Source organism: Euprymna scolopes, chromosome 9 (assembly GCF_053919585.1).
Source record: "Euprymna scolopes isolate OS-2025 chromosome 9, ASM5391958v1, whole genome shotgun sequence".
Classification (NCBI taxonomy): Eukaryota; Metazoa; Mollusca; class Cephalopoda; order Sepiida; family Sepiolidae; genus Euprymna; species Euprymna scolopes.
The window spans coordinates 20,681,814-20,706,234 of record NC_136490.1 but is presented as its reverse complement, the minus strand read 5'-3'; the positions used below and the strand labels follow the sequence as shown (position 1 = coordinate 20,706,234).

The 24,421-nt window shown below is 32.3% G+C and overlaps 2 protein-coding genes across 5 annotated transcripts in view; one reads left to right on the top strand and one right to left on the bottom strand.

Annotated features, from left to right (window-relative positions):
• The window catches only part of LOC145284453 (uncharacterized), a 1,345,403-nt gene that overhangs the window by 1,444 nt on the left and 1,319,538 nt on the right, over positions 1 to 24,421 (bottom strand). Inside the window, exons 23-25 of the mRNA XM_080133278.1 lie at positions 21,723 to 21,900; positions 18,647 to 18,763; positions 876 to 1,106 (exon numbers count right to left, since the gene is read on the bottom strand). Coding sequence (XP_079989404.1) covers positions 876 to 1,106; positions 18,647 to 18,763; positions 21,723 to 21,900 — 526 coding nt within the window. The remainder of the gene's footprint in view (positions 1 to 875; positions 1,107 to 18,646; positions 18,764 to 21,722; positions 21,901 to 24,421) is intronic.
• The window catches only part of LOC145284455 (uncharacterized), a 235,522-nt gene that overhangs the window by 94,552 nt on the left and 116,549 nt on the right, over positions 1 to 24,421 (top strand). For 2 of the 4 annotated variants that reach the window (XR_013868830.1, XR_013868829.1), the window contains one exon: positions 5,365 to 7,446. The exons of 1 other annotated variant lie outside the window; for it this stretch is intronic. Coding sequence is in view for 1 of the 3 variants with exons in the window: in XM_080133281.1 (XP_079989407.1) it covers positions 5,372 to 6,010 (639 nt within the window). In the remaining 2 variants the exon portion in view is untranslated. The remainder of the gene's footprint in view (positions 1 to 5,364; positions 7,447 to 24,421) is intronic. One more of the 4 variants, XM_080133281.1, reaches the window with a different exon arrangement.

Below are 24,421 nucleotides of genomic sequence, written 5' to 3'. Positions count from 1 at the left end.
GCACTAAGGAAATGTTACTTCTAAAACCATTTGCACTGAATAATTTGTTTTTTTTGTCCAGAATTCCGCCTATATCAAAATCCCCAAAAATAAAGAAAATCTGTATGATCTTCATATCCGTGATGAAATGAAAATATCATATTCCAAAAATTATGTAAACTGACCAAGTAGTTCTATTTGTAAATAATAGAATTAAAGGAGTGACTGTGATGTCCACCATTTTGAATTGAAAACAAATCTTTAAAAAGAGAGATAACTGAACAATAATTCACACTTGCAAGATTTATGTTGTAAAGCCTACGAATTTCCATTAATCACTTAAAAATCATTTTAAAAAAAAATTTTTTTTTAAATAAAACTGATTAATTTATATGATTTTTAGAATATGATATTTTTGTTTCGTCACAGGTACATACATCAGAGATGTTTCTTTTTTTTTTTTTAATAAGCAGAATTCTGAACAAGAACCAAAAATTCTGCCTTAGATCCAAACCAAAAACGAATCAACTGAGTTTTTTTTTTGTGAAACTGGTTATCCAAAACCTTAATCATTTTCTGACCCCCCCCCCCCAATCACTATTTTCACATATTTTCATTTTTTTTTTAATTTTCATGAATATTTTTTTTTGGTTTATAAAATAAACAAATAATTATTTATTTAAACACATAATTTTTCGACCATTATAGACCTTCTTCAGGATAATTTATTTTTCTTTGTCACATGGTGTTAAATTTTAACTAATTCACTTAGTGTATGCCATGCATATCTCCCAGATATTTGAAAACATGAAGAAAAAAAAAATTATCCTGAAGAAGATGTATAATGGAAAAATTTTTTAATTTAAAAACGAATCAATTGATTTCTTTTCACTTACCATTTGAAGAATTCATGGAACGCCGGTTGAAATGAGGACTGTCTGTGGCAGTGCTAGACCCAGCATTCAGCGCTTCAAAAGCCAGGTTAAGTGAATTCAGGAGACCATGGTTAGCTGACTGGCCACTGCTCGAAGATGATGTACTGCTTAAGGAGGTGATGGAAATCGGACGCTTGTTACCGTTGCGGAAGTGGTCCACCGAAGTCACTGCAATTGAGTTTCGTGAACGAGCTGTAAATAACACGACTGATTTTTAGGACAAGACTTTTACGATACAAACAAAAATGCTTCACCATGCGTTTATGATCTTGCGTGCAAATTTGCCTTGGGTGGGCAGGTTTTTTAGTGCATGTATTACATTGGTGATTTTATAAACTAGGGGTCTCCAAAGTTTCTGAATGCCGTGAACCAAAAAAAAAAAAAATTGCCCAAACATTTTTTTATATTGTTTTCTCCATTAGCTTTGCATTTTAGTGAAACTGGTTCTCCAAAACTTCATTCTTCTAAACCATTTTCTGAACAAAAAGAAAAACTATTTTCACATATTTCCATTTTTCAAAATTTTCATGAATATTTTTACATTTTCAATAAGAACTCTGTGGACCAGATTAAAGACTTTGGTGATCCGGATCCGGCCCGCAGGCTGTAGTTTGGAGACTCCGATTTCAAACCAATGCATTTCAGATGAAAACATTAAGTATTTATGTCTCATGGCAGAATTTAGTATAAATTTCAAAAGTAAGGAAAAATGATCCGGTAGATGTGCTGGATGTACTTTTAACAAAAAATCATCCACAATTAGATTCTAACATATTGTGTTTAAAAATGGCAGACCCTTAATTTAACTCAATTTAAGTCAAGGGAGCTAAATCAGTTTGTCACACTGAATTGATCAAACAACTCTTCCATATTAAAACATACGATAAAACTTGATAAATTCTATTGTTACTTGTAACTACAGTCATGATCATATTTATTGGCATGGTCCAATAAAAACCTCATTTTGTCTTAAAAATTCTTCAGAAAAGGGTTAAATCAAAGGAAATAAAGTATATAATAATATATATTTTGAACTGATCTTTTCAACTCAACAATCGAATTTCAAAAAAACATGGATAATAAAGAAATTACAAACGATATTTCAAAATTCTCTTGTTCAAATTCATTGGCACCATAATTCTAATGATCGATTGTATGGCCAATTACTTGCTGTGGTCGTTTATTATAGTTTTCCACTAACTTATAGCATTCTTCAGCAGTAAATTTAGCCCATTCCTCCTGACGCTCAAGGGTACAAAAATAAGAATTGTCCCAGTCGTGAAGGATTTCTCCTCCACCGAAAGAGAACAAGAAATGGAAGTGCGGCATCCGAAGAACAGATGCTGCACTTTGATCCTGACCAAAAGGCCAAGAGTAGCGGTGAACCCGTGGAAAAAGAAAGGGAAAACAGGCAGCTGTAAACGACGAAAAGAAGAGAAAAAAAAGATAAGATCGTAGCTTATGGTGGAAGAACGTGATGACATTAAATTGGCCATGACAGCCCGTGGGTGGCGAGGATACCAATGAAATTCCGATCTACAAAAGCAAACATTCGCCGAACAGCGGGGCGACACGTGACCCTATTGAAAAGGCGCGTGGCCTTTGTGGAATCGGATTCAGCGGTTTTTATGTCCTCTCAAAAATAATTAAGTTAGGCATTTCTGTTTTTATGTCCTGTCAAATTCCATTAGGGAACAACCGAATGCCAACAGAGAAAGAAAGACAGCTCCTTTTTTGGGTATGGGCCGCCTGGCGAAGATTTGACGGACAGTGATCCCTTAATTCTGATTGGCCAACGACCTGAAACGGGAAGAGACCCAGTCCACGCCCCCACAATATAAGCAGCGAGCCTTGAGAGAGTAAGAGAGAGAGCCTTGCTTCCTTGGGTCCGACGAACGTAGATTCCCCCATCGACTGTCCCTGTCACGTAGATAATTGAGTTGTCTGTCGGAGAGAGAGAAGAGAAAACCTCGCAGTTAACAAGTGGCCAGTCCCTAACTAAACAGCTAACTGCGATTGTACCCTGATTGAATACAAAGAAGTTTAAACAAAAAGAAACGCTTATTGACTTGGTCCCTTCAATTGTTTTTGCATGACAAGTCTGTTTTAGGAAACCGGCCGTGACATCATCGCTGAGGAAACATCAGAGCCGACAACCGGGGTCATTCCACCACTGGACGACGCGCGGGTGACGTAAGTGTCACATAATCCTATAACTGAGCAAGATTCTTAGGCTTCCTCTCCATTACTCTCAATTTTAAAATCCTCCACAAATTTTCAATGGGATTGAGGTCAGGGCTCTGGGATGGCCACTCCAAAACATTGATATTGTTGTCCTCAAGCCATTTCTTAGTCAGATTAGCCGAATGCTTTGGGTTATTATCTTGCATGAAGCACCAACGTCGACTAAGTGACAGCTCTCTAGCAGAGGCCTTCAGGTTTTCATTCAGGATTTTAACATTATCCTCCTTTTTCATGATGCCTGTAACCTTAACAAGTCATCCTGGTTCAGTGGCAGCAAAGCATCCCCAAAACATTAAACTGTCTCCACCGTGCTTCACAGTTGGTCTGGTGTTCTTAGACAAAAAGGCTTCGCCAGATTTCCTGTAAACAGAAGAAACACTATTATAACCGATTAACTCAAACTTTGTTTTGTCCGACCATATAACATGTTTCCAGAAGGCAGCATCTTTATCAATATGGCACTTTGCGAACTCTAGCCTTGCTTTCAGATGCACAGGTTTCAATAAGGGAGTCTTCCTCGGGCGACATGCTTTCAAACCAGCTCTCTTCAAAACTCTACCAACTGTGTGTTGAGACGCGTTCACTCCAGACCTTCTGTGTTCCTCTACAATCTCCCCAGCAGTGATCCTTGGGTTTTGGTTGACACGTCAAACTATTTTTCGCTCTGCTCTCGCAGAAAGTAGATTTTTTCTCCCCCGACCTTCCAAATTCATAATGTGACTTTGTGATTTGAACTTCTTTACGATGGCTCGAATGATGGATTTAGGAAGGTTTAGCTTCTTAGAAATCTTATCATAGCCCTCCTCTTTGGAATGACACGCTATCACACGCTTCCGGAGGTCTTCACTGTGTTCCTTAGTCTTAACCGTAATGAAAATTCCTTGATTTAAATGAATTCAAAGCAAACGTTGTCTAAAAATTATTTGAAAAAGAAATTTTTAAAAATTAACATTAAATAAGCATAATAAGGCTACAAAAAGGTAACGAAACCATGTCAAACATGAAATTGGTTATAATTATACTGGTAATGGATGAAAATAAGTCGTACCAATAATTTTGAACACGGTAATTTAGAAATTTCATTTGTAATTTCTTTAGTATTCAATTTTTTTTGAAATCCAATTGTTGCATCAGAAAGAGCAGTTCAAAATACATATGATACTACATAATAACCTTCGATTCTGACCATTTTTATGAGATTTTATTAACAAAGTATTTTTATTGGACCATGCCAATAAATATGATCATGACTGTATTTTTCTAATGGGTCATTTTTTGTGATTTTTGGAATTCATACAAATTTCACCAAGATACATAAGTATGTAATGTTTTCACATGAAATGCGTTGGTTTAAAAGATCACGAATGTAAATGTAAGGGTAAGGGAGAAGTCACAAAATTCTAAAATAAAATTGATACTTATGAAAAATAAGGACCATATTATCATCAGAATTTTCTGAGTAGTTTATGTAAAATATTGGAAGGTGCCAAGTTAAAATTTCATGCAAACGTTGGCCAATTTTTTTTTAATGAAAATTATATTTTTTTTGTTATTACAAAGATATTATAAATCAGTAAAAAAATGAAAACAATATTCTTTTTATTGTTACAAAGGAAATATAATGAATAACACTGGTCAACAGCAAACTTGGTGTCTCAGTTTTGTAAGCTGATTTTGGACAATTTTGATGTGCTGAATCCAAAAATAACACTCTTTTTGCTGGATCAGGTTGACATTTTAAGCTATCGTTAATTTTCTATTTTTTAACTTTTAAATACCCGAGAAAGGTACAACAGAAGTATTAACCATTTACCGTTTAAAGTTCTATTACCTGAACAAATTAAAATTTTTTAGCACTAGCAATACAAAGAAGAAAGCATTTGAATAAACAATTTTTTATTAAATTTTAATTAGGGAGTCTAAGTTTTGCGATTATTATGCGATATTTAAAGATAAGATAAGACTTTATTTGGCCCATATAGGAATTCAGTGGTAAAACTTGTTATTAAAACACACCAACATATGAAAGCAGACGAGAAGGTAAGTCTTACGTATTGGTTCTGTGTGTTTCAGAGTCAAATTATTTCATTACTGTGCGATTAAAACTGTTCGCAGGACATAGATATAATTGTGCCGAAATTTTTTGATACAGACTTTAAATTTCATGGAGACAACATACACAAATTTAATTTTTAATTTTTTTCAGGTATACAATGGCGACTCGAAGAATGTGTGTAAATAAGCTAGATGTTTTTTGCTATGTTTGTGGTGAATACACACTTGCACCAAATCGCAATACTGTCACCACCTTTATCAAGCGCGTTTACTATGCATATTTTGGCATGAAGCTCGGCGATCAAGACAAAAGTTGGGCACCTCACATGGTTTGCAAAAGATGCACAGAGCATCTCCGTCAATGGAGCAAAGGCACGCGAAAGTTCACGAACTTTGGCATCCCCATAATTTGGCGAGAACCTTCAAATCATGGAACCGATTGCTACTTTTGTGCTATCAATGTCATGGGGATTAACAGAAAAAATCACACAACACTGGAGTATCTCAATCTGCCGTCAGCTATGCGCCCTACTCCTCATAGTGAAGAAATTCCCGTACCTGTATTTGAAGATACAAGTATTGAAGAAAGCAGCTATAGCCAGGATGAAACTCAAAGCATTACCACTACCGATGATCATCATGATGCATCCTTTCCCGATGACAATGATGAGCGGCCAAAATTGTTTTCCCAAAACGAACTAAACGATCTTGTTCGCGATTTAAATTTGCCAAAAGACTCTGCCGAACTTCTTGCATCTCGTTTAAAGGAAAAGATCATGCTAAATGGTAAAGTTAAGGTAAGTTTCTTCCATACCAGGCACAAAAAATTTTTAAGATATTTTGCTCAAGAAAAAGAGTTAGTCTATTGCAATGACATAGTAGAGCTACTAAAACATCTCGGCGTACCTGAATACAAATCAGAGGACTGGCGACTTTTTATCGACAGCAGCAAAAGGTCTTTGAAATGTGTGTTGTTACACAATGAAAATCAATTTGCATCTGTGCCATTGGCACATTCGACAACATTAAAAGAACAGCATGAAGAAATTAAGTACGTCCTAGAAAAAATTTCTTATGACCAACATAAATGGCTGATTTGCGTTGACTTAAAAATGGTCAACTTCTTGCTTGGTCAACAGTCTGGATTTACCAAATACCCATGCTTTTTATGCCTCTGGGACAGTAGGGATTGTACTCAACATTACGTGAAAAAAGAATGGCCAGTACGTGAAGAGCTTGCAATTTGTAGAGCAAAAAAATCTGATAAACAAGCCTCTAGTTGACAGGGGATGTATTTTATTTCCTCCACTGCACATAAAGCTCGAGTTGATGAAGCAATTCACAAAAGCCCTGGATAAAGATGGACGGTGTTTTCAGTTTCTGTGTAAAACCTTCCCCAATTTGTCAACTGAAAAATTAAAAGCTGGTATTTTTGATGGTCCTCAAATTAGGCAGCTGATCAAAAACTATCCCGCGTTTGAGGAGACCATGAATCCTGTTGAGCAACAAGCGTGGAATTGCTTTGTTCAGGTCGTGATGAATTTCCTAGGCAACACAAAAGCAGAGAACTATAAAGATCTAGTAGCAAACATGTTAGTGGCCTTTAGGAACCTTGGCTGCAATATGAGCATAAAAATGCACTACCTGTACTCGCACATGGACCGCTTTCCCAAAAATCTTGGCTCTTTAAGCGATGAGCACGGAGAGCGCTTCCACCAAGACTTGAGAGAAATGGAATCACGCTATCAGGGAAGGTGGGACATGGTGATGATGGCGGACTACTGTTGGAATTTAAAAAGAGATGTGTAAGCACCAAAACATTCGCGACAATCAAAAAAACGAAAATTTAGACCGTAATAATGCAAACATTAAGTTTTCATTTTTAGTTACATGTACTGTACATGGAGTGTACATGATTCTTTGTAAGAATACAGCAATTTTATCATAAAAACTGACATTTTGCCATTGAAACATCATTAGTAAATCTTGAAAACATTGTTTTAAAAAAATATGTCGCATAATTTTAAATTCAAATTTACAAAAGAATTTGACCTCCGAGAGCAAAATGGATGTTATTTCTAGATTTAGCATGGCAAAAATATAGTAAATCAGTTAAAAAATATCAGACACCTTTTAAAAAGTTTCTTTTTGTTGACCAGTGTAATTATTGGGCAATTTTTGCAAAACTTAAAAAATTTAAGATTGAAATCAAGAAAAAAACACTCATTGTAAGGTAAGTTTAAAAATATTTATTTCTAAACTAATAGCAAACAAAATTTAAAAAAAAATTTCTTTTTTTCTTCAGGATTTTTTTGTTAAAATCAAGATCAATATTTAGTTTGTTTTTTTTTTAATATAAAATAATGATAGCAAATAATTCTTTTCTAAAATGATGTTGGCTGCTACAATTTGATTGGTTCAGCATTTTGGCACCTTTCAGTGATTTATGGAGATAATAACACTGTCATTATTCTGCATAAGTACAGCAAAATTTGATTAAATTCTGTGTTTCTGATCCAATTATTGCATAAAGTTATCTGGAGAGATTTTAAAAGTTAAACTTTGATTATGAATAGTGAATTTTCATTTGTTATTGGTATACCACGTTATTAGCACTATAATAAAGCACTTAATTGAAGTTTAATTTTAAAATTATGTTGTTCCGCCTAGAAAATTCATAACATGGAAACATTTTCAATTATGACGGAAAAAATCAAAATCAGTAAGGAGAAATAACACCATTAGTTATTGAAAAATATTTAAAAAAAACAAAAAAAAAAACCCAGTTGTCTTCTTTGCAGCTAAAATTCTTTTTTGTATAATGTGCAAAAATATTAAAAAGGTAAAAATTAAAAACAAAGACGACTCCATTGCATCCTGATATGATTAGTATGGAGTTTCCCATTTCCATTCACCATGTTAGATTTATGAAATTTTAGTGTAATTGTAATACGATTAGCCAATTCTCATTTGTTATTGTTGTACCATGTTATTGGCATTATACTAACATACTTTACTACATTTTATTGAAAATATTATGTAGTCCAGTGTATGCAGCCAAAAGTTGGACCTAAATAGCATTTAAGCTGACATGTCAAACTTTGATTATGTATAGTAAATTTTCATTTTTTATTGTTGGACCATGTTATTGAAACTTTAATTAAGTAGCTCGCTACAATTAACTTTTAAAATTATGTTGTCCTGCCTGGAAAACTCTTAATATGGAAACATTTCTTAAGGAGAAATTATATGATGATTAATGGGGAGATGGTTGTGTTATTGATCTAACGGAAATGGCACTAACCCTATGCGGATTTAACTGACTTCCTCCAAAGGAGGAAGTTCCATTGGAGTATGAAATTCACAAATTGTTACCAGTCGCATGTATATTCCCCATTAGGGGAGATGACGATGTTAGGTTTTTGCAACTCTTGTAGGTATGTGTCAACGTCCTCCTACATACGGCGCCTGGAATTTCCAAATTGGTCACCCATTTTAGTAATGACCAGGCTCAACGTTGCTTAACTTTGGTGATCTAATGGGAACCAGTGTGTCAATGTGATTATGCCATATTGGTCTAATATGAAATATTGGCATAAATTTGAATTCAATTAGATCAACTGTTTTCAATTATGTATGGAAAAATATGATCCCACGCTTCTCCCACAGTTATGAGTAAAAACAATGATTTAGAGTCGACAAATCGTTTGCATTTAATTAATAATATGTATTTAGTTAATAATATGTATTGTGTTATAGAATTTTTGAGATAAGGATTGAACATTTGGATTAGTGGATTACTGTTCTCAGCTTTGTAATATTTATTTCCTTATTTTCTTTTCAATAAGAACGAATGTGTGAGATGCTCAACCGTTAAATTATACAGGATACGCTAAATCATCAAATGTCCAGTTTTGATTATATTGAACAGTTCATTTAAATGCAGTTCAGATAATGAAGCCTCACGTTAGTGAGGGGAGGAGGGAGTTCATACATGGAAAAGAGGAAGGTGCTGAAACCGTGCATATTCTTGCCTGATGATCAGACATTATCTGGAAGCCAAAATGGAATACTTCACAAGTTAAAACAGCCGATAAACATGTTCTATTTGGCATTGCCCATAAACAATAAATATAAGAATGTCTCAGTATCTGAATTACATTTTGTTTCAGCACTGTAAAACAAGATAGAGAGGGGGGGGATATAGAAATTTAACATAGATATTACACATAATTTCACATCTATTTAAATTTATATGACCCTGAGCAACGCCGGGTACCCGTGTTAATCTCTATATATAAAAGCGAAAATGTGTGTGTTAAAATATTTGTAAAATGGACAGAAGGATGCAACATTTTGCCAATGGGACAGCGGTTGAAGCCTAACTGAGAGTGCAGAACCTATTAAGTTGGTGACTCTCTTTTGAATTCTGTCTAAGAGTGAGAGACTAGTAGCAGATGCACCAGCCCAAATGTGGTAACAATATTCCATACATGGGTGAATGGTGGCCTTGTAAAGGTACAGGATACTCTCAGGCGTGAGTAACTTTCTAGCCTGGTAGAGAAAGCCCACCTTCTTTGCAGCAGCCTTGGCAATGCCCTTGATGTGTCCGTCTTACACCAAAAGTCTCAGAAAAACTGTTATTCATTTAATCAAAAATTATATTACATTATTTGGTTTCCTAAAATTTTTAAATTAACCTTCAAAGATGTGACCAAGCTCCTATTTTCTGTTTTTTGAATTTAAAGTAACATCACAAGGTCAAACACATTCGCATTCAAAAATAATGCAATCAAACAACATTCACGTAAGACTCGTGTGAAAACAAAAAACAAAATGTTAATCAAAAAGGAAAGGCAATGGTAGGGATAAGAAGGAAATTATCGTACATAATCAAATGGAAGGGACTGTGAACTTGTGAGGAAAAAAACATCTTTTCTCTGCTAGCTATGGTACATAGCATGCATGCGATACGTATATATAAAAACCTATTTTTTTTATACATGTATATATAAAAACCTATTTTTTATACATGTATATATAAAAACCTATTTTTATACATGTATATATAAAAACCTATTTTTTATACATGTATATATAAAAACCTATTTTTTATACATGTATATATAAAAACCTATTTTTTATACATGTATATATAAAAACCTATTTTTTATACATGTATATATAAAAACCTATTTTTTATACATGTATATATAAAAACCTATTTTTTATACATGTATATATAAAAACCTATTTTTTATACATGTATATATAAAAACCTATTTTTTATACATGTATATATAAAAACCTATTTTTTATACATGTATATATAAAAACCTATTTTTTATACATGTATATATAAAAACCTATTTTTTATACATGTATATATAAAAACCTATTTTTTATACATGTATATATAAAAACCTATTTTTTATACATGTATATATAAAAACCTATTTTTTATACATGTATATATAAAAACCTATTTTTTATACATGTATATATAAAAACCTATTTTTTATACATGTATATATAAAAACCTATTTTTTATACATGTATATATAAAAACCTATTTTTTATACATGTATATATAAAAACCTATTTTTTATACATGTATATATAAAAACCTATTTTTTATACATGTATATATAAAAACCTATTTTTTATACATGTATATATAAAAACCTATTTTTTATACATGTATATATAAAAACCTATTTTTTATACATGTATATATAAAAACCTATTTTTTTATACATGTATATATAAAAACCTATTTTTTATACATGTATATATAAAAACCTATTTTTTATACATGTATATATAAAAACCTATTTTTTATACATGTATATATAAAAACCTATTTTTTATACATGTATATATAAAAACCTATTTTTTATACATGTATATATAAAAACCTATTTTTTATACATGTATATATAAAAACCTATTTTTTATACATGTATATATAAAAACCTATTTTTTATACATGTATATATAAAAACCTATTTTTTATACATGTATATATAAAAACCTATTTTTTATACATGTATATATAAAAACCTATTTTTTATACATGTATATATAAAAACCTATTTTTTATACATGTATATATAAAAACCTATTTTTTATACATGTATATATAAAAACCTATTTTTTATACATGTATATATAAAAACCTATTTTTTATACATGTATATATAAAAACCTATTTTTTATACATGTATATATAAAAACCTATTTTTTATACATGTATATATAAAAACCTATTTTTTATACATGTATATATAAAAACCTATTTTTTATACATGTATATATAAAAACCTATTTTTTATACATGTATATATAAAAACCTATTTTTTATACATGTATATATAAAAACCTATTTTTTATACATGTATATATAAAAACCTATTTTTTATACATGTATATATAAAAACCTATTTTTTATACATGTATATATAAAAACCTATTTTTTATACATGTATATATAAAAACCTATTTTTTATACATGTATATGTAAAAACCTATGTTTTTATATACATGTATATGTAAAAACCTATGTTTTTATATACATGTATATGTAAAAACCTATGTTTTTATATACATGTATATGTAAAAACCTATTTTTTTATATACATGTATATGTAAAAACCTATTTTTTTATATACATGTATATGTAAAAACCTATTTTTTTATATACATGTATATGTAAAAACCTATTTTTTTATATACATGTATATGTAAAAACCTATTTTTTTATATACATGTATATGTAAAAATCTATTTTTTTTATATATGTGTACGTGAAAACCTATTTTTTTATACATGTAAAAACCTATTCCTTTTATACATTCATATGTAAAAACCCATTTCTTTATTTTTTACTACGTAACAAGTCAATTCCATTGCTGATTATTTTGCTATTTAATTAAATATTGTTTATCAAATTAAACTTCAAATCTATTTATTATGACTTTAACATTTATTTCAAATAATTTTACTCAGATTAACTTACATTTCAATTTTGTTATTGTTCCTAAATTCCTCTGCTAACATTTTTTCTCTTAGTAAAATATTTCATATTTTAAAATACTGAATTTTTATATAGACATGTATAAAGAAATAAGTTTTTATATCTACATATCGCATGCTTGAGCACAGACTGCCATGCCAGAATAAAATCTATATTGCAAATGTAATATCTCACCACAATGGATGGAATACCTAGCGTGCAGTCGTGCAAAAACGTGCTTTGAAATGTTACGTGGAGCGATTTTGCACTAGCACCATGGAGAGGAGAGTGAGCAGGTATCAGCCTGCACCGAGTGATGACACCACTCGTATCTGTTGTATTTGTTGACAGCAGTGCAGGTCGGGAATAATCCTCTCTGGCCATCTTAGAGCTCATCAGTGAGGTAGGAATAGATCCCAGAGATAGTCTTTTCTGGCTAATTGCTGGAAGCGACATCATCATCGAATTGTGACGGACTGCCAAGGAGAAGAAGCAGCAGCAGTAGAAGTTATAGACGATACAGTAAGGTAGACTAGACTCCAAAGCTTAGGCTAGGAATTGAGTAGCAGAGACGTAAAACTCTGAAATAGCATTGTCAAATAACAATAACAAGATGGTCCAACATTAATATATATATATAGAAGAGAAAGAAAATTATAATAAGCTTTACTCTCTATTGCGTATTGAGCTTTTTTATTTGGTTGGGATTAAATTTTCTATATATAAATACTGTTATTTATATTAGTTTGAAGTTTACCATTGCGTATATCAGGTAAACACTACATCCCTTTGTTTTCATTAATATATATATATATATATATATATATGTGTTGGGATTATTAATCAGGAATTGGAAAAGTCTGAACTTTTTGGCGAATCGGTATTGAAATAATTTTTCCGATACGAAAAAATGATTCTTTTAATTGTACTTTTTATTTGATTTTTTTTTTAAAATAAAATCTTTCACTGCTAGTAATAATAATAAAATAATAAATATTTATTGATTTTTAAATTACCAGTAAAACTAAAATTAATCGATCAACCCCTACAAGTTTGTTTTTATGTTTGTGAAAATACACACACATTTAAAATGTGTTTTTATGGTAATCTTGAAAAATAACATCTCTATAGTTAGATATTCAGTGATTTATAAAGAATTGGAACTGGGAATTTAGTATTGAATCTGGAATAATATTGGAATCGTCTCATCAGTAATATATATATATAATATAAAGCTGAATGTCTGTGTGTGTGTCTGGTCACGAATAGGCTCCTATATGGTTGACTATTTTAAAAAACTGATTACATATAATGATAGAAGATGTATCGAGACACAGGTCTGGGTATGTTTGATCTGGCAGAACGGTGGTTCATTAAAATTGTGGGGTCTGCGTTCGCGCCTGGCCCACAAAGTATGGAAATAAAAATTAAAAAAAAAACGTTTACAAGTGTTTTTGATATAGATGTACATAAGAATACTTTGATATGTTTTAACTTAAATAGGGATGGTATAATAAAATTGTGGGGTCTGCGTTCGCGCCTGGCCTCCATAGAATAGAAATAGGCACAAACTTTAATAAAGACTTTTCATATCTATCTGCATAAGTATACTTTGATAATTATGTTTCAGTTTGAAGAAATATGGTATAATAAAATTATGGGGTGTTCGTTCGCACCTGACCTCCATAGAATGGAAATATGTCACAAAGTTTAACAAGGTTTTTTAATATAGATCCACAGAATATTGTGATGTGTTTCAGTGTGAATAGGTATGGTATAATAAATTATGGGGGTTATCTATTTTATTTTTACTTTCATCATATTTTGCTTTGGTTTTGATACCCCCAAATTCAACCCAAATTTACAACCCTTCCTTTTCATAACCTATCATACTTTCATAAATCAGAGTCCATTTTCTGTAGGCTGTTTTTGAACCCAGTCAATGATGGATACTTTTGCTAGTATATATATATATATATATATATATATATATATATATATATATATATATATATATTCAAGCAAATATTATTAAATGCAATGGAGACACTTTGCTAAATGATTCTATTTTTAATTTTTCGATTTTCCATATCATCTTTTTTGTATGTAAATCAAAAATATTAATAAAAGTTCCATAATTATTGCTGTCATAAGCGCTTTCGATTCGTCCATCTTCAGGTATTAAAGTAAAAGTGCAAAGGAACGAAAATGAGAATTAAAGGTGAAAACTAAAATATACAGTAAATGGCGTTAGGTGATAAGTTATATTTAGAATCGATGAAAAGTCGATTAAAATTATAGGTCGATTAAAAATTTGAGTAATAAAATCAGCAAGTTTGTGAACACCATTAACAAAGTCCATCCATTATAAACTATGCAAGACATTTTAGAACATTACTGCTTTTCTCGAATGCAATATAATTTATAGTGGGTTGAAGGGTTCTAATATATGACGCTTCAAGAATTTTTAATTTTTTAATATTATTTTAATGTTGTCTACGAGGACCTTTTTAAGATTAGAGGGGGGACAGTTATGTTCTTTTATCAAATGTTTATACATAGAACTAGTATTATTTAGATGCATGGTTATTCGCCAGGAATATATATATATATATATATATATATATATATATATATATATGAGAGAGATAACTAAATCCAACTCATAAAAAAGACATAACGGTAGGTTACTAACACCTTTAAACCTTTTTGCTTCAGGTTGACAAAACTTGTTTGTCTTGGATGATTGTGCATCTAGAAGAAGGATCACTTCATTTCAAAACCGGAGTAGATAAAGCAAATCTCAGCCACGTCTATGACAACCCATCTAGGAGAAGGAAACTCTGATGTGAAGCTTGCAGTATTACCAGTAATTATTGCATTTTATCAGATTGTAATCATGGAGGTCCAGACAGTGGTATCTGTGCTTTACAAGCACCTGTAACTATAATCTAATAGGAAATCACCGAGATCCATGACAAATAACACTCTTACCTGAGAATTGTTCCTTCAAACTAATATTCACAGGTAATATCAACTTGAACAAATACATTGAGGACATTGCGAAGACTGCTGCAAAAAAGGTTGGTTCCCTCTAACAAGCTAGAAAATTACTCTCAGGTATGAGTATCCTGTACCTCTACAAAGCCACCATTCGCCTATGCATAGAATATTGTTACCACTCCTTAGCTGGTGCATCTACCACTAGCCTTTCCCTCTTCGATAGGGTCCAAAAAAGAGTCACCAATCTAATAGGTCCCACTTTGTCAACTAAGCTCCAACCCCTGTCCCATCGCCACAATGTTGCATCCCTATGCCTGTTTTACAAGTATTTTAATGGAATGTGCTCTGATGAACTTGTTGCACTTGTGCCCCCTTCGATGTACATATCCCCTACAAACCTGTTTAGAAACAAAAATTACACCCCTTCACTGTTGAGATCCATAAATGCCAGAAAGCTTCCTATTCTAATAGTTTCTTCCCTCAAACAGCTAAATTTTGGAATTCCTTTTCTGCTACCTGCTTCCCTAATTGTACTAATATGCAGAAGTTCAAATGTAATGTAAACCAACATTTTGGTTAATCTTTCCTAGGCATGCTCCCAAATAGTAACCCTGTATGTCCAATTGGTGATATGCCTTATGGGTAAACGCGAGAAAAAAAAAACAAAAAGAATGTATTATACATAATTACACAACTCATACTGTTAGTAATGTATGAATGAACCCAAATTTTAATTTCCTTACTTTGTGTTAGCTCAGTGAAGTTAAGTGACATTGAATCTGGTCAATACTTTGATGGGTGACCATTTGAGAATATCAGGTGCTGCATGTAAAACCCGGTCCAAGTAAGCTTGCAAACAAAGGGTCAAATACAATGAATAGCCTCCCCACAAAGGCAAAGTTAGACATAGGAACGGTTTTTTCATGTGGAGGAAAATCTAGCTTGCAAAAAAAAAAAAAAAAGAAAGAAAAGGGTGCACTATGTATTTGGGACAAAAAATAGATATTACCCCAGTTTAGAATGATTTCTACATCCCTGAAGACAGAACAGATGTAGTGTTGTATCAGACTGTTGCTTGTTGTGATCTGTGCCACCCAGATAGTAGCTGGCGATCACAGATAAATTTTAAATGTATAGAATTGCAATTTATGGTTTCTTTATCGTATAGAATGAATTGTTTATAATAGGTTTTGTGTTTCAGACTTATACAACCAAAATTGCCATAAAACACAAATCAAACCAGAGAAGAATGCTCTCAAGCCAACCCTCCAAATATAAATGGAGTTGCCTGCCCTCACTGTGAAAGGCAGTTCAAGGCTAGAATCGGCCTTGTTGGCCACCTCCGCACATACTAAAACCCAGAATATGATCACCATCCTCACTGCTGAAGGGTTGCCAAGATATATATATATATATAGCCATTTCGCGGTTTCACAGCTCATCAGTGCGGCTAGACAAGCAACTACTTCAAGCCAGGATTAAAACCTGATCGCCCAAACGACAGTTGGAGCTTCTAACTGTTGCGCTATATGGCTGCTGCTATGCGGGAAGTGAATTAACAATGTTTTGATGTTGTCCAAATACCTAAGCTCAATTTGTTTACGCAAAGAGCATCACTTCATATGCTAATGTTAATCTCTATTTCATTTCCCAAATGTTCAACCTAAGATAGGGAGTATTATATATATATATTGTTGATTTGTTTTTAAATGATAATAATACGGTTAACTTAGCGTCTCCAACTTACGGATCTTGTTTTCTTAGAAAATCGCCCTTATTTTTATTTGGATGTTAACAAATATTTATTTATTATTTTTTAAAACGGTAATCTACGGACATGCATGTTTCGGGGCCTTACCCCTCTTCAGCATAGTTTGACAGTAGGAATCGAACCCCAGACTTTATATATTACAGTCCAGCATCTAATCCATTGCGCTATGAAGCCATAGATAAACAGTAAACTTGTTAGCGTAGGGCCCCAAAACATACATGTCTGTAGATTACTGTTGAAAAAAAATAATATATATATATATATAATTATTTTTTTAAAATATAATATATAAATACAGTGTGTTAAAAAATCAAATTTTTTCACATTCTTTCATTTTAACTATTTAACGATGGTAAATTCAACAGATAGCTGTTTCATTGTAATCGTCATCATCATCATAGATTTATCTATTCGGTATACACACTCATATATATGGCATAATCACATTGATACACCGGGTCTCGTAAGATCACCAAAGCTAAGCAACGTTGAGCCTGGCTAGTACCAGATGGGTGACCATTCAGGAATTCTAAGTGCTGTATGTGCTTTCCATTTTTCTCGGCATTGTTTCCAGTCATCCTGAACCTCCACTTACCACTGGTATTTACCAATGTCGACTCAGGAGAGGTGCGGTTGGAGATTGCATAATTCTTGCCACAAAAATTTCACGCACACGCACCCTTACAGTGGGTATCCATAGTCTGTCAAGACTGAAGGAAGTCTTCATATACACTGATAGACAAGGTTTGATGACCAATGCTTTTAAGATAAGTGGTCACAACAACAACAACAAATGGAGGTTCCACTACACAGAAGTAGAAGCCACCTGCTGGGGGACGGCTACTATACAATGCGACGCAATGGAGTTTGTAAATATCTCCACTGGATCATCTATAAAAAAGTTGAATATCTAATATAACAGCAAGTCCTGCGAACATGTTTATCAGAAATAACAGTTGGAAATAAGTCATACACCATTCACTATGATGATGCGATTCCTACAGCTACGTACCTAGAAAACAGAGCTGTTAAACTTGACATAGTGATATGAGACAAGAGGGAATAAGCAACAACCCTAGTTGAAGTCAGCTGGGTTAAATAGAGCTGAGAGAGAAGATAACTAAATGCGAAGGTCTTAAGTACGATATGAAAAAGAACTGGAATCTTAAGAAAATCTCTATAAAACTACATGACAAATATACCCAGTGAACCAAGAGCAAGAGAGTTTTGTTTTTACTTGAGGGTTACCGCTTATCAAGACCCAGAGGCCATTTAAGGATAAGGATTAACGAGTGTCAGATAGATGGTGAGGCAACACCGAGATGATCAGTAATGGCGGAACTTGGTTAGGGTTTAATTATTTAAGAGAACAGCTCGGCAAGAATTTATTTATTGAAAGGGCTTGAAAATGACCATGCTATAGTCAGCTGGAAAATAGCCCCACGGTATTGTGTTCCAAAGAATTTAAGGGACAGTTAGAATCCTAAAGATATCTCTCAGTTGGAGTCTATGAAATAGTGGATGAATATCTTACATCCAATACGAAGCCCATCTCCAGACAAAACAAAAGATAAAATTTAAAAAAAACAAAGAAAAAAAAAAAAGGAAAACACTGATGCATCATACATATAGTTGGCAACTTACCTAAAGAGTGAGTGGGGGTGACATTAATCAAGCGATCATTGATATTAAAATCACCTTTCAAATCCATGCAGGGTTTATTTCCCATTCCCATGGAGGCCATCTCGCATTTCCGGCTCTCTGGAAAGATAAAAAAAACAAAAAAAAATAAAACATAATCCAGATGGGATTCACATTTCACCACAATAGGATTTCCCACGATAAGGATTGAATCAGAAAGGAATAAAAACACAGACAAGCTCCATGTAGATTTCCTACCAAATGGAAACATTAAAACAGAAATATTTATTTCCAAACTGTTATCCTCATCTTCATAGATGTCGTTGTTTCATCACGTTTCGGCTAACTCATCCTCTGGCCTTCTTCAGGTGATTAACTGTGATGGGATAGGAATGCTGAGTCTCTTAATTGTATCCCCTATCCCCATTAATTACTGCCTTCCATAGTTGTTGTTATATCACCACGTTTTGGCCAACTAATCCTCTGGCTGGCTTTGGGTAGGATTAAAACCACTATCTTCAGACAATGCTCACCTGGAACCATAAAGATTTAATGTCTCAATCCACTGTGCCACAGGCCTCAAAGATTAAATCCATCCCGTCGCAATTAATAACCTGAAGAAGGCCAGAGGATGAGTTGGCCGAAATGTTGTGAAACAACAACTATGAAGATGCGGATAACAGTCTGCAAATAAATAAATATACAAATTACTCATCTCAAATGATTCCAGTTAAAAAGATAAAAAATAAAAAAATATATATAGATACAATCATATTATTACATACTAGCTATACCTGCCCAATATTGCCTGGGATACAGTAAATTTTGCAATTTACAGAGTGTGCTGAAATATTAAGGTTATAATTAAGAAAGCCTTTTTTAACATTAGGAAGAGGGCTTTGTTAACTATTCTGTACTTTCATCTAACAATTTAATAAAAAAGATACTGTAAAAATTGAATTTAACTTAAAAATCTTACCTAAAAAATAGTCTATAAGCTTCTGAAGTACTTTTTTTTTTTTTTTTTTTTTTAACTATGAATCAAGTTTGTCACCATCCCTAAAATTACCGAAACAGGTTGAACAGAAAATTCACACTCAGTCATTATGTCGGTCATGAAAATGAACTGGAATCTGAAAGTCATCATTCTAATAATCATAGGAGGAACTAGGCCCATGAAAAAATATTTTAAAAACTATCTGGCAAATATACCCTGTGAACCAATGTTAAATATTGGACTCCCGGGCAACAGCAGGTTGCCAAAAGTAAAGCCAAGAGATAACGGTGCGACCTTTCAATATTTTAAAATATAAAATATTTTACTAAGAGAAAAATGTTAGCAGAGGAATTTAGGAACAATAACAAAATGAGAATGTAAGTTAATCAGAGTAAAATTATTTGAAATAAATGTTAAACTCATAATAGATTTGAAATTTAATTTCATAAATAATATTTGATTAAGCAGAAAAATAGTTAGCAATGTAATTAACCTGTTATGTAGTAAAAAAAATAAAAATAAAAATAAAAACACTAACAAAGAAATAGATTTTTATATATGCACATATGCAGACAAAGGAGTCATGGTTGGGCAGTTGGAGCTGGTTAATGGACAAGGTCCAGTTGCGACTGAAAGGAGATTAGTTTGAGAGAGAGTTAAAGAGTTGTCCATAATTGTAGAAGCATTTCCACTGACCTATTAGAGTGTTGTAGAAATAATAGAGAAATGCATTCAAGTTGGAGGATTCCTAAAACATGTCTGCTTATGCACATCACAAATCCACTACATGATCTGTCATGTACATACATATATCTCGAAGACGTATTTACATATACAGTCATTATATGGACACTATATAACACAAAGTGCAAAAGAGTTTTTTCTTTCTTTTTTTTTTTTTTGTTGAAGATGACTTCTTGTCCCATCGACGAAATGTTGCATCCCTCTGCCTTTTCTACAAGTATTTTAGTGGTGAATGCTCTGACGAACTGCAATCACTTGTGCCCCCACGACGTGTGCACCCTCGACAAACCCGACAGGCTGCTAAATCCCACCCCCACACTGTAGAGATCCCTAGATGTAAAAGATCCTTTTACTCCAATAGTTTCTTCCCCAGAACCGCTAGACTCTGGAATTCCATTCCAAGTCCCTGCTTCCCCAACAGTACTGACGTGCAGAAGTTCAAGTGTAATGTGAACCGACACCTTGCTTCCCAAATCCCTACATAGTACCCCAGTAGTTGTTGCCCCTGATAGTAGCCCCCTACACCAAAGTGGCAATTTGCCTTGTTTGGGGTGAAAATGTAATTAAAAAAAAAAAAAAAAAAAAAAATATTAAGGTCCAAAGGCCATTCTAGGATAGGTATTAATAAAAACAAAATCCTATCATATTTTATTTTTGCCCAGTTTCTTTTTTGGCAAATAATTTGTTTTCAACAATTTATTATTGATAAATAATAAAATTAAATTGGTTGCTTGTGCAGTTTACGGACTGTACTCAAATAACATTATTTAGAAAGTCATTCTTAATATGAGGAGTATGGGAGCTTTGTTAACTATTCTGTACTTTCACCTACCAATTTAATAAATAAAAAGACACTGCAAAATTGAATTTAACTAAAAAATCTTATCTAAAAATTAGTATGGTCCATAAATTGCACAAGTACCTTAGTTTTTAATATTTATTTTTTTGCAAACTTTAAAACTCCTATTATATTCTTCAATTTAAAATGAGTTATTTCCCTTGTTGATTTTAATTTTCTGAGTTATTACTTAAAAATTTTTTCATATTAGTAGTCGTCTGGATCGAACAAAATAATTTTAAAAATAAATTGTAGTTAAGTACTTTACTATCTTGCCAATAACAAGGTGCAACAATAACAAATAAAAATTTGCTTCGTAAAAACAGAAGTTTCATTTGTCAGCTTAAATGCTATTTGGGCCTGACTTTGAAAATCCAACAAGATAACTTTATATGTTAGATTATTTCACAGTAAAGTGTAGAAATATATTTGCCAGATATGTTCGTTATGATTGAGACGTTTTCATCTGAACACACATGCAAAAGGAAAATGCTTCTTACCTCGATTCTTGATAGCCTGCTTCCAAAGCAACCGTGAGATCTCGCCAACCCAGCTATTTTTGACGTCACTGCATTGAGCATGGAGAATATAGTTTTCTCCGATTGATCGTCGCCGAAACCAGATCTCAAATTTATTACTTTTATCCCTAAAATTTTCTGTTAGACCAATATCTGACGTCTGTGAGGAACAAAAACAACAACAAAAACGGTTTTAATAGAAATAAAAACGCTGGAAATTTGACTAGTAATGCAGAGAAAAGAAAGGGGGAAAAAAAATTACCACAGAAAATAAACAGAACATATGAAATACTTGGTTATATTTGATAGTACTGGTGTTTCTTACGAACCGAATTTCTCATAAATGTTGTGTATGGCTGGACCAACAATAGTGGCTACTTGTGCATTTATGTTACCACGCTGAAATAACGTTATTATTTAGAAAGCTGCTCTTAATATATACTTTCACCTAACAATTTAATAAACAAGAATATCATAAAAATTTATTTTAACTTGAAAATACTGTTAAAAAGACAGAAAAACAAAATAATAATTTGAATGAGTGAGGTGCTTTTATTAAGGCACAATCTCTAGAGGATTGCTCACCAATGCTAAAGAGCACTTCATCTTCCTTATTGCTTGTACAATAAGACATTGACAGATGTCACTCAAGCATCTATAAAGCTTCATTATTTTTTATACAAAATCAATTATCTCGGAATAATGCTGAAATCCTTTTCACTGCAAATAATTAATAAGTATAAATTAGTAAGTTCCCCCAAAGTGTTAGTGTTGTTAGGAGCATCCTAAATACAATAGAGCTTCTTCCCTTGGATCGGCAAGAGAGTGATCTCCCTTGAAGTTGGAGGTCAAAACATGAGGTTCTCAATGGGAGATTTTATCATTGTTTATTTGCAAAGCTCCATAATTATAAACCATGACTTTTATTTTTATTGATTCATAAAAGTAAACCATAAAATTTTATTTCTGAATTTTTTAGATAAGGGTAAATAATTTATTTTATTTGGACTACTGATCTCATCTTGAGTGTTATTTCCACAATATATCCACAAATGCAATACACGGCGAGAAGGAACACAGGACTATACAACCGAGATTACAGTCTTTCAACGCACATCATCTTTAGATTTGTAGTCAAAGCAAAGCAGGTGATTCTTCCGATGTTTGTCTAGTCTGATTTTGAAGGTATTGAGTAACTCTGAAGATGCTACTTCTGGGAGCTGGTTCCATACATTGGGAGAAAAAGTGTGCTTGAACAGACCCAGCTGCCTCCTTCCGGTGTCACTGCTTATCCAAACACAAGCAATTCCCACGGGTCCTACATACAATCTTGTTTCAAAGACTCATAGAATATCAGGTAAAATACTAGATAAAATTCTGTTGTAAGTGACACTCTTCTGGAGGTTGAAGGTTCAATCCTCAGTGCAGGCTCAAAAGACAACCATGAAGCACATAAGACCTCTACCCAATAATGGCTGATGAAACAAGAATAAGCTATTCTCGTTGATTAAATATCAATTTTCTATTGAAAATTTAGTATAGTTTCCAGAGTTCGAGAAGATGTATCTGAAGAAAGTTGGAAGTTACATAAGACTAAATGATGCTGAGAACATCAGAAAAGCATAGAAATGATAACAAATTGATAGTTATATATATTACAAAGTGAAAACTTTGACAATTGTAATGTTTGAAAAAAAAAAAAAAAATGATTTAAAATTGTATATTTAAATAATTTTATTTTTTTTCAAACCTTGCAATTTTCAAAGTTTTCAACTTTTATGCTAACTAGCAATTCTTTACTTTTTTTTTATGCTTATGCCAACAAAAACTCAAATCAAAGGGAGATAACCGGCACAAACATAGGAAAAATAAGCATATTTTTCAAGGTATAATTTGGGACGCTAAAATAAATGAATGTTAAATGAAAAAATGATTACACGAATACTAAAGCTGAGTCCCAGAATTGCCAAAAAGCAGTTTACGAAAAGGAAACAGGTTCGCAAAACAAAGGACAGTGCAAGTTTTTATTATTAAATTCAATTTTTATGGTATCTTTTGTTTATTAAATTGCTAGATGAAACTACAGAATAGTTTAAAAAAAACCCCAAAAAACAAAAAACCCACTACTTATTAAAAATGGATTTTGAAATAACGTAATGATTTCAGCATGGTCCTTTCTCAGCAAGAGTACCATTTTTTATGCAAATAAACATCACAATTTCTCTCATTTCTTTTTTGTTTGAATAATTCTGATTAATTTCTCCTTTTCTTGATATAATAGTAACGCGGCCAATGATTCCGTGTTTCTCATATCCAGAATGAACTATAATGCGCGACTTTAATCATAATCAGAAATTGACAGTTTAAATACTTCAACATCACTTCCAAATGGCGAAGTAAACACATTTCTCCCATTATTATTATAGATTAAAAAAAAAAAGCCTGATGCTGACTTCTCCTTTCCTAGGTGAAATTTATGTGTGATTTTGAAGCCTTTAAATTGTCAATTTCTAACTAATATCAAAGTTTAATATCACAAACGTCAAATATTATACTTCATTTGTACAACTAGACATGCGAATAAACAAATGTTGGGTGGGTTCATTAGTTTTTTTACGATTAACTAAAATAAAGAAAAACAAATTTCTTATTTTTAAAATGAAGCTTTTTGGTCTTATGGC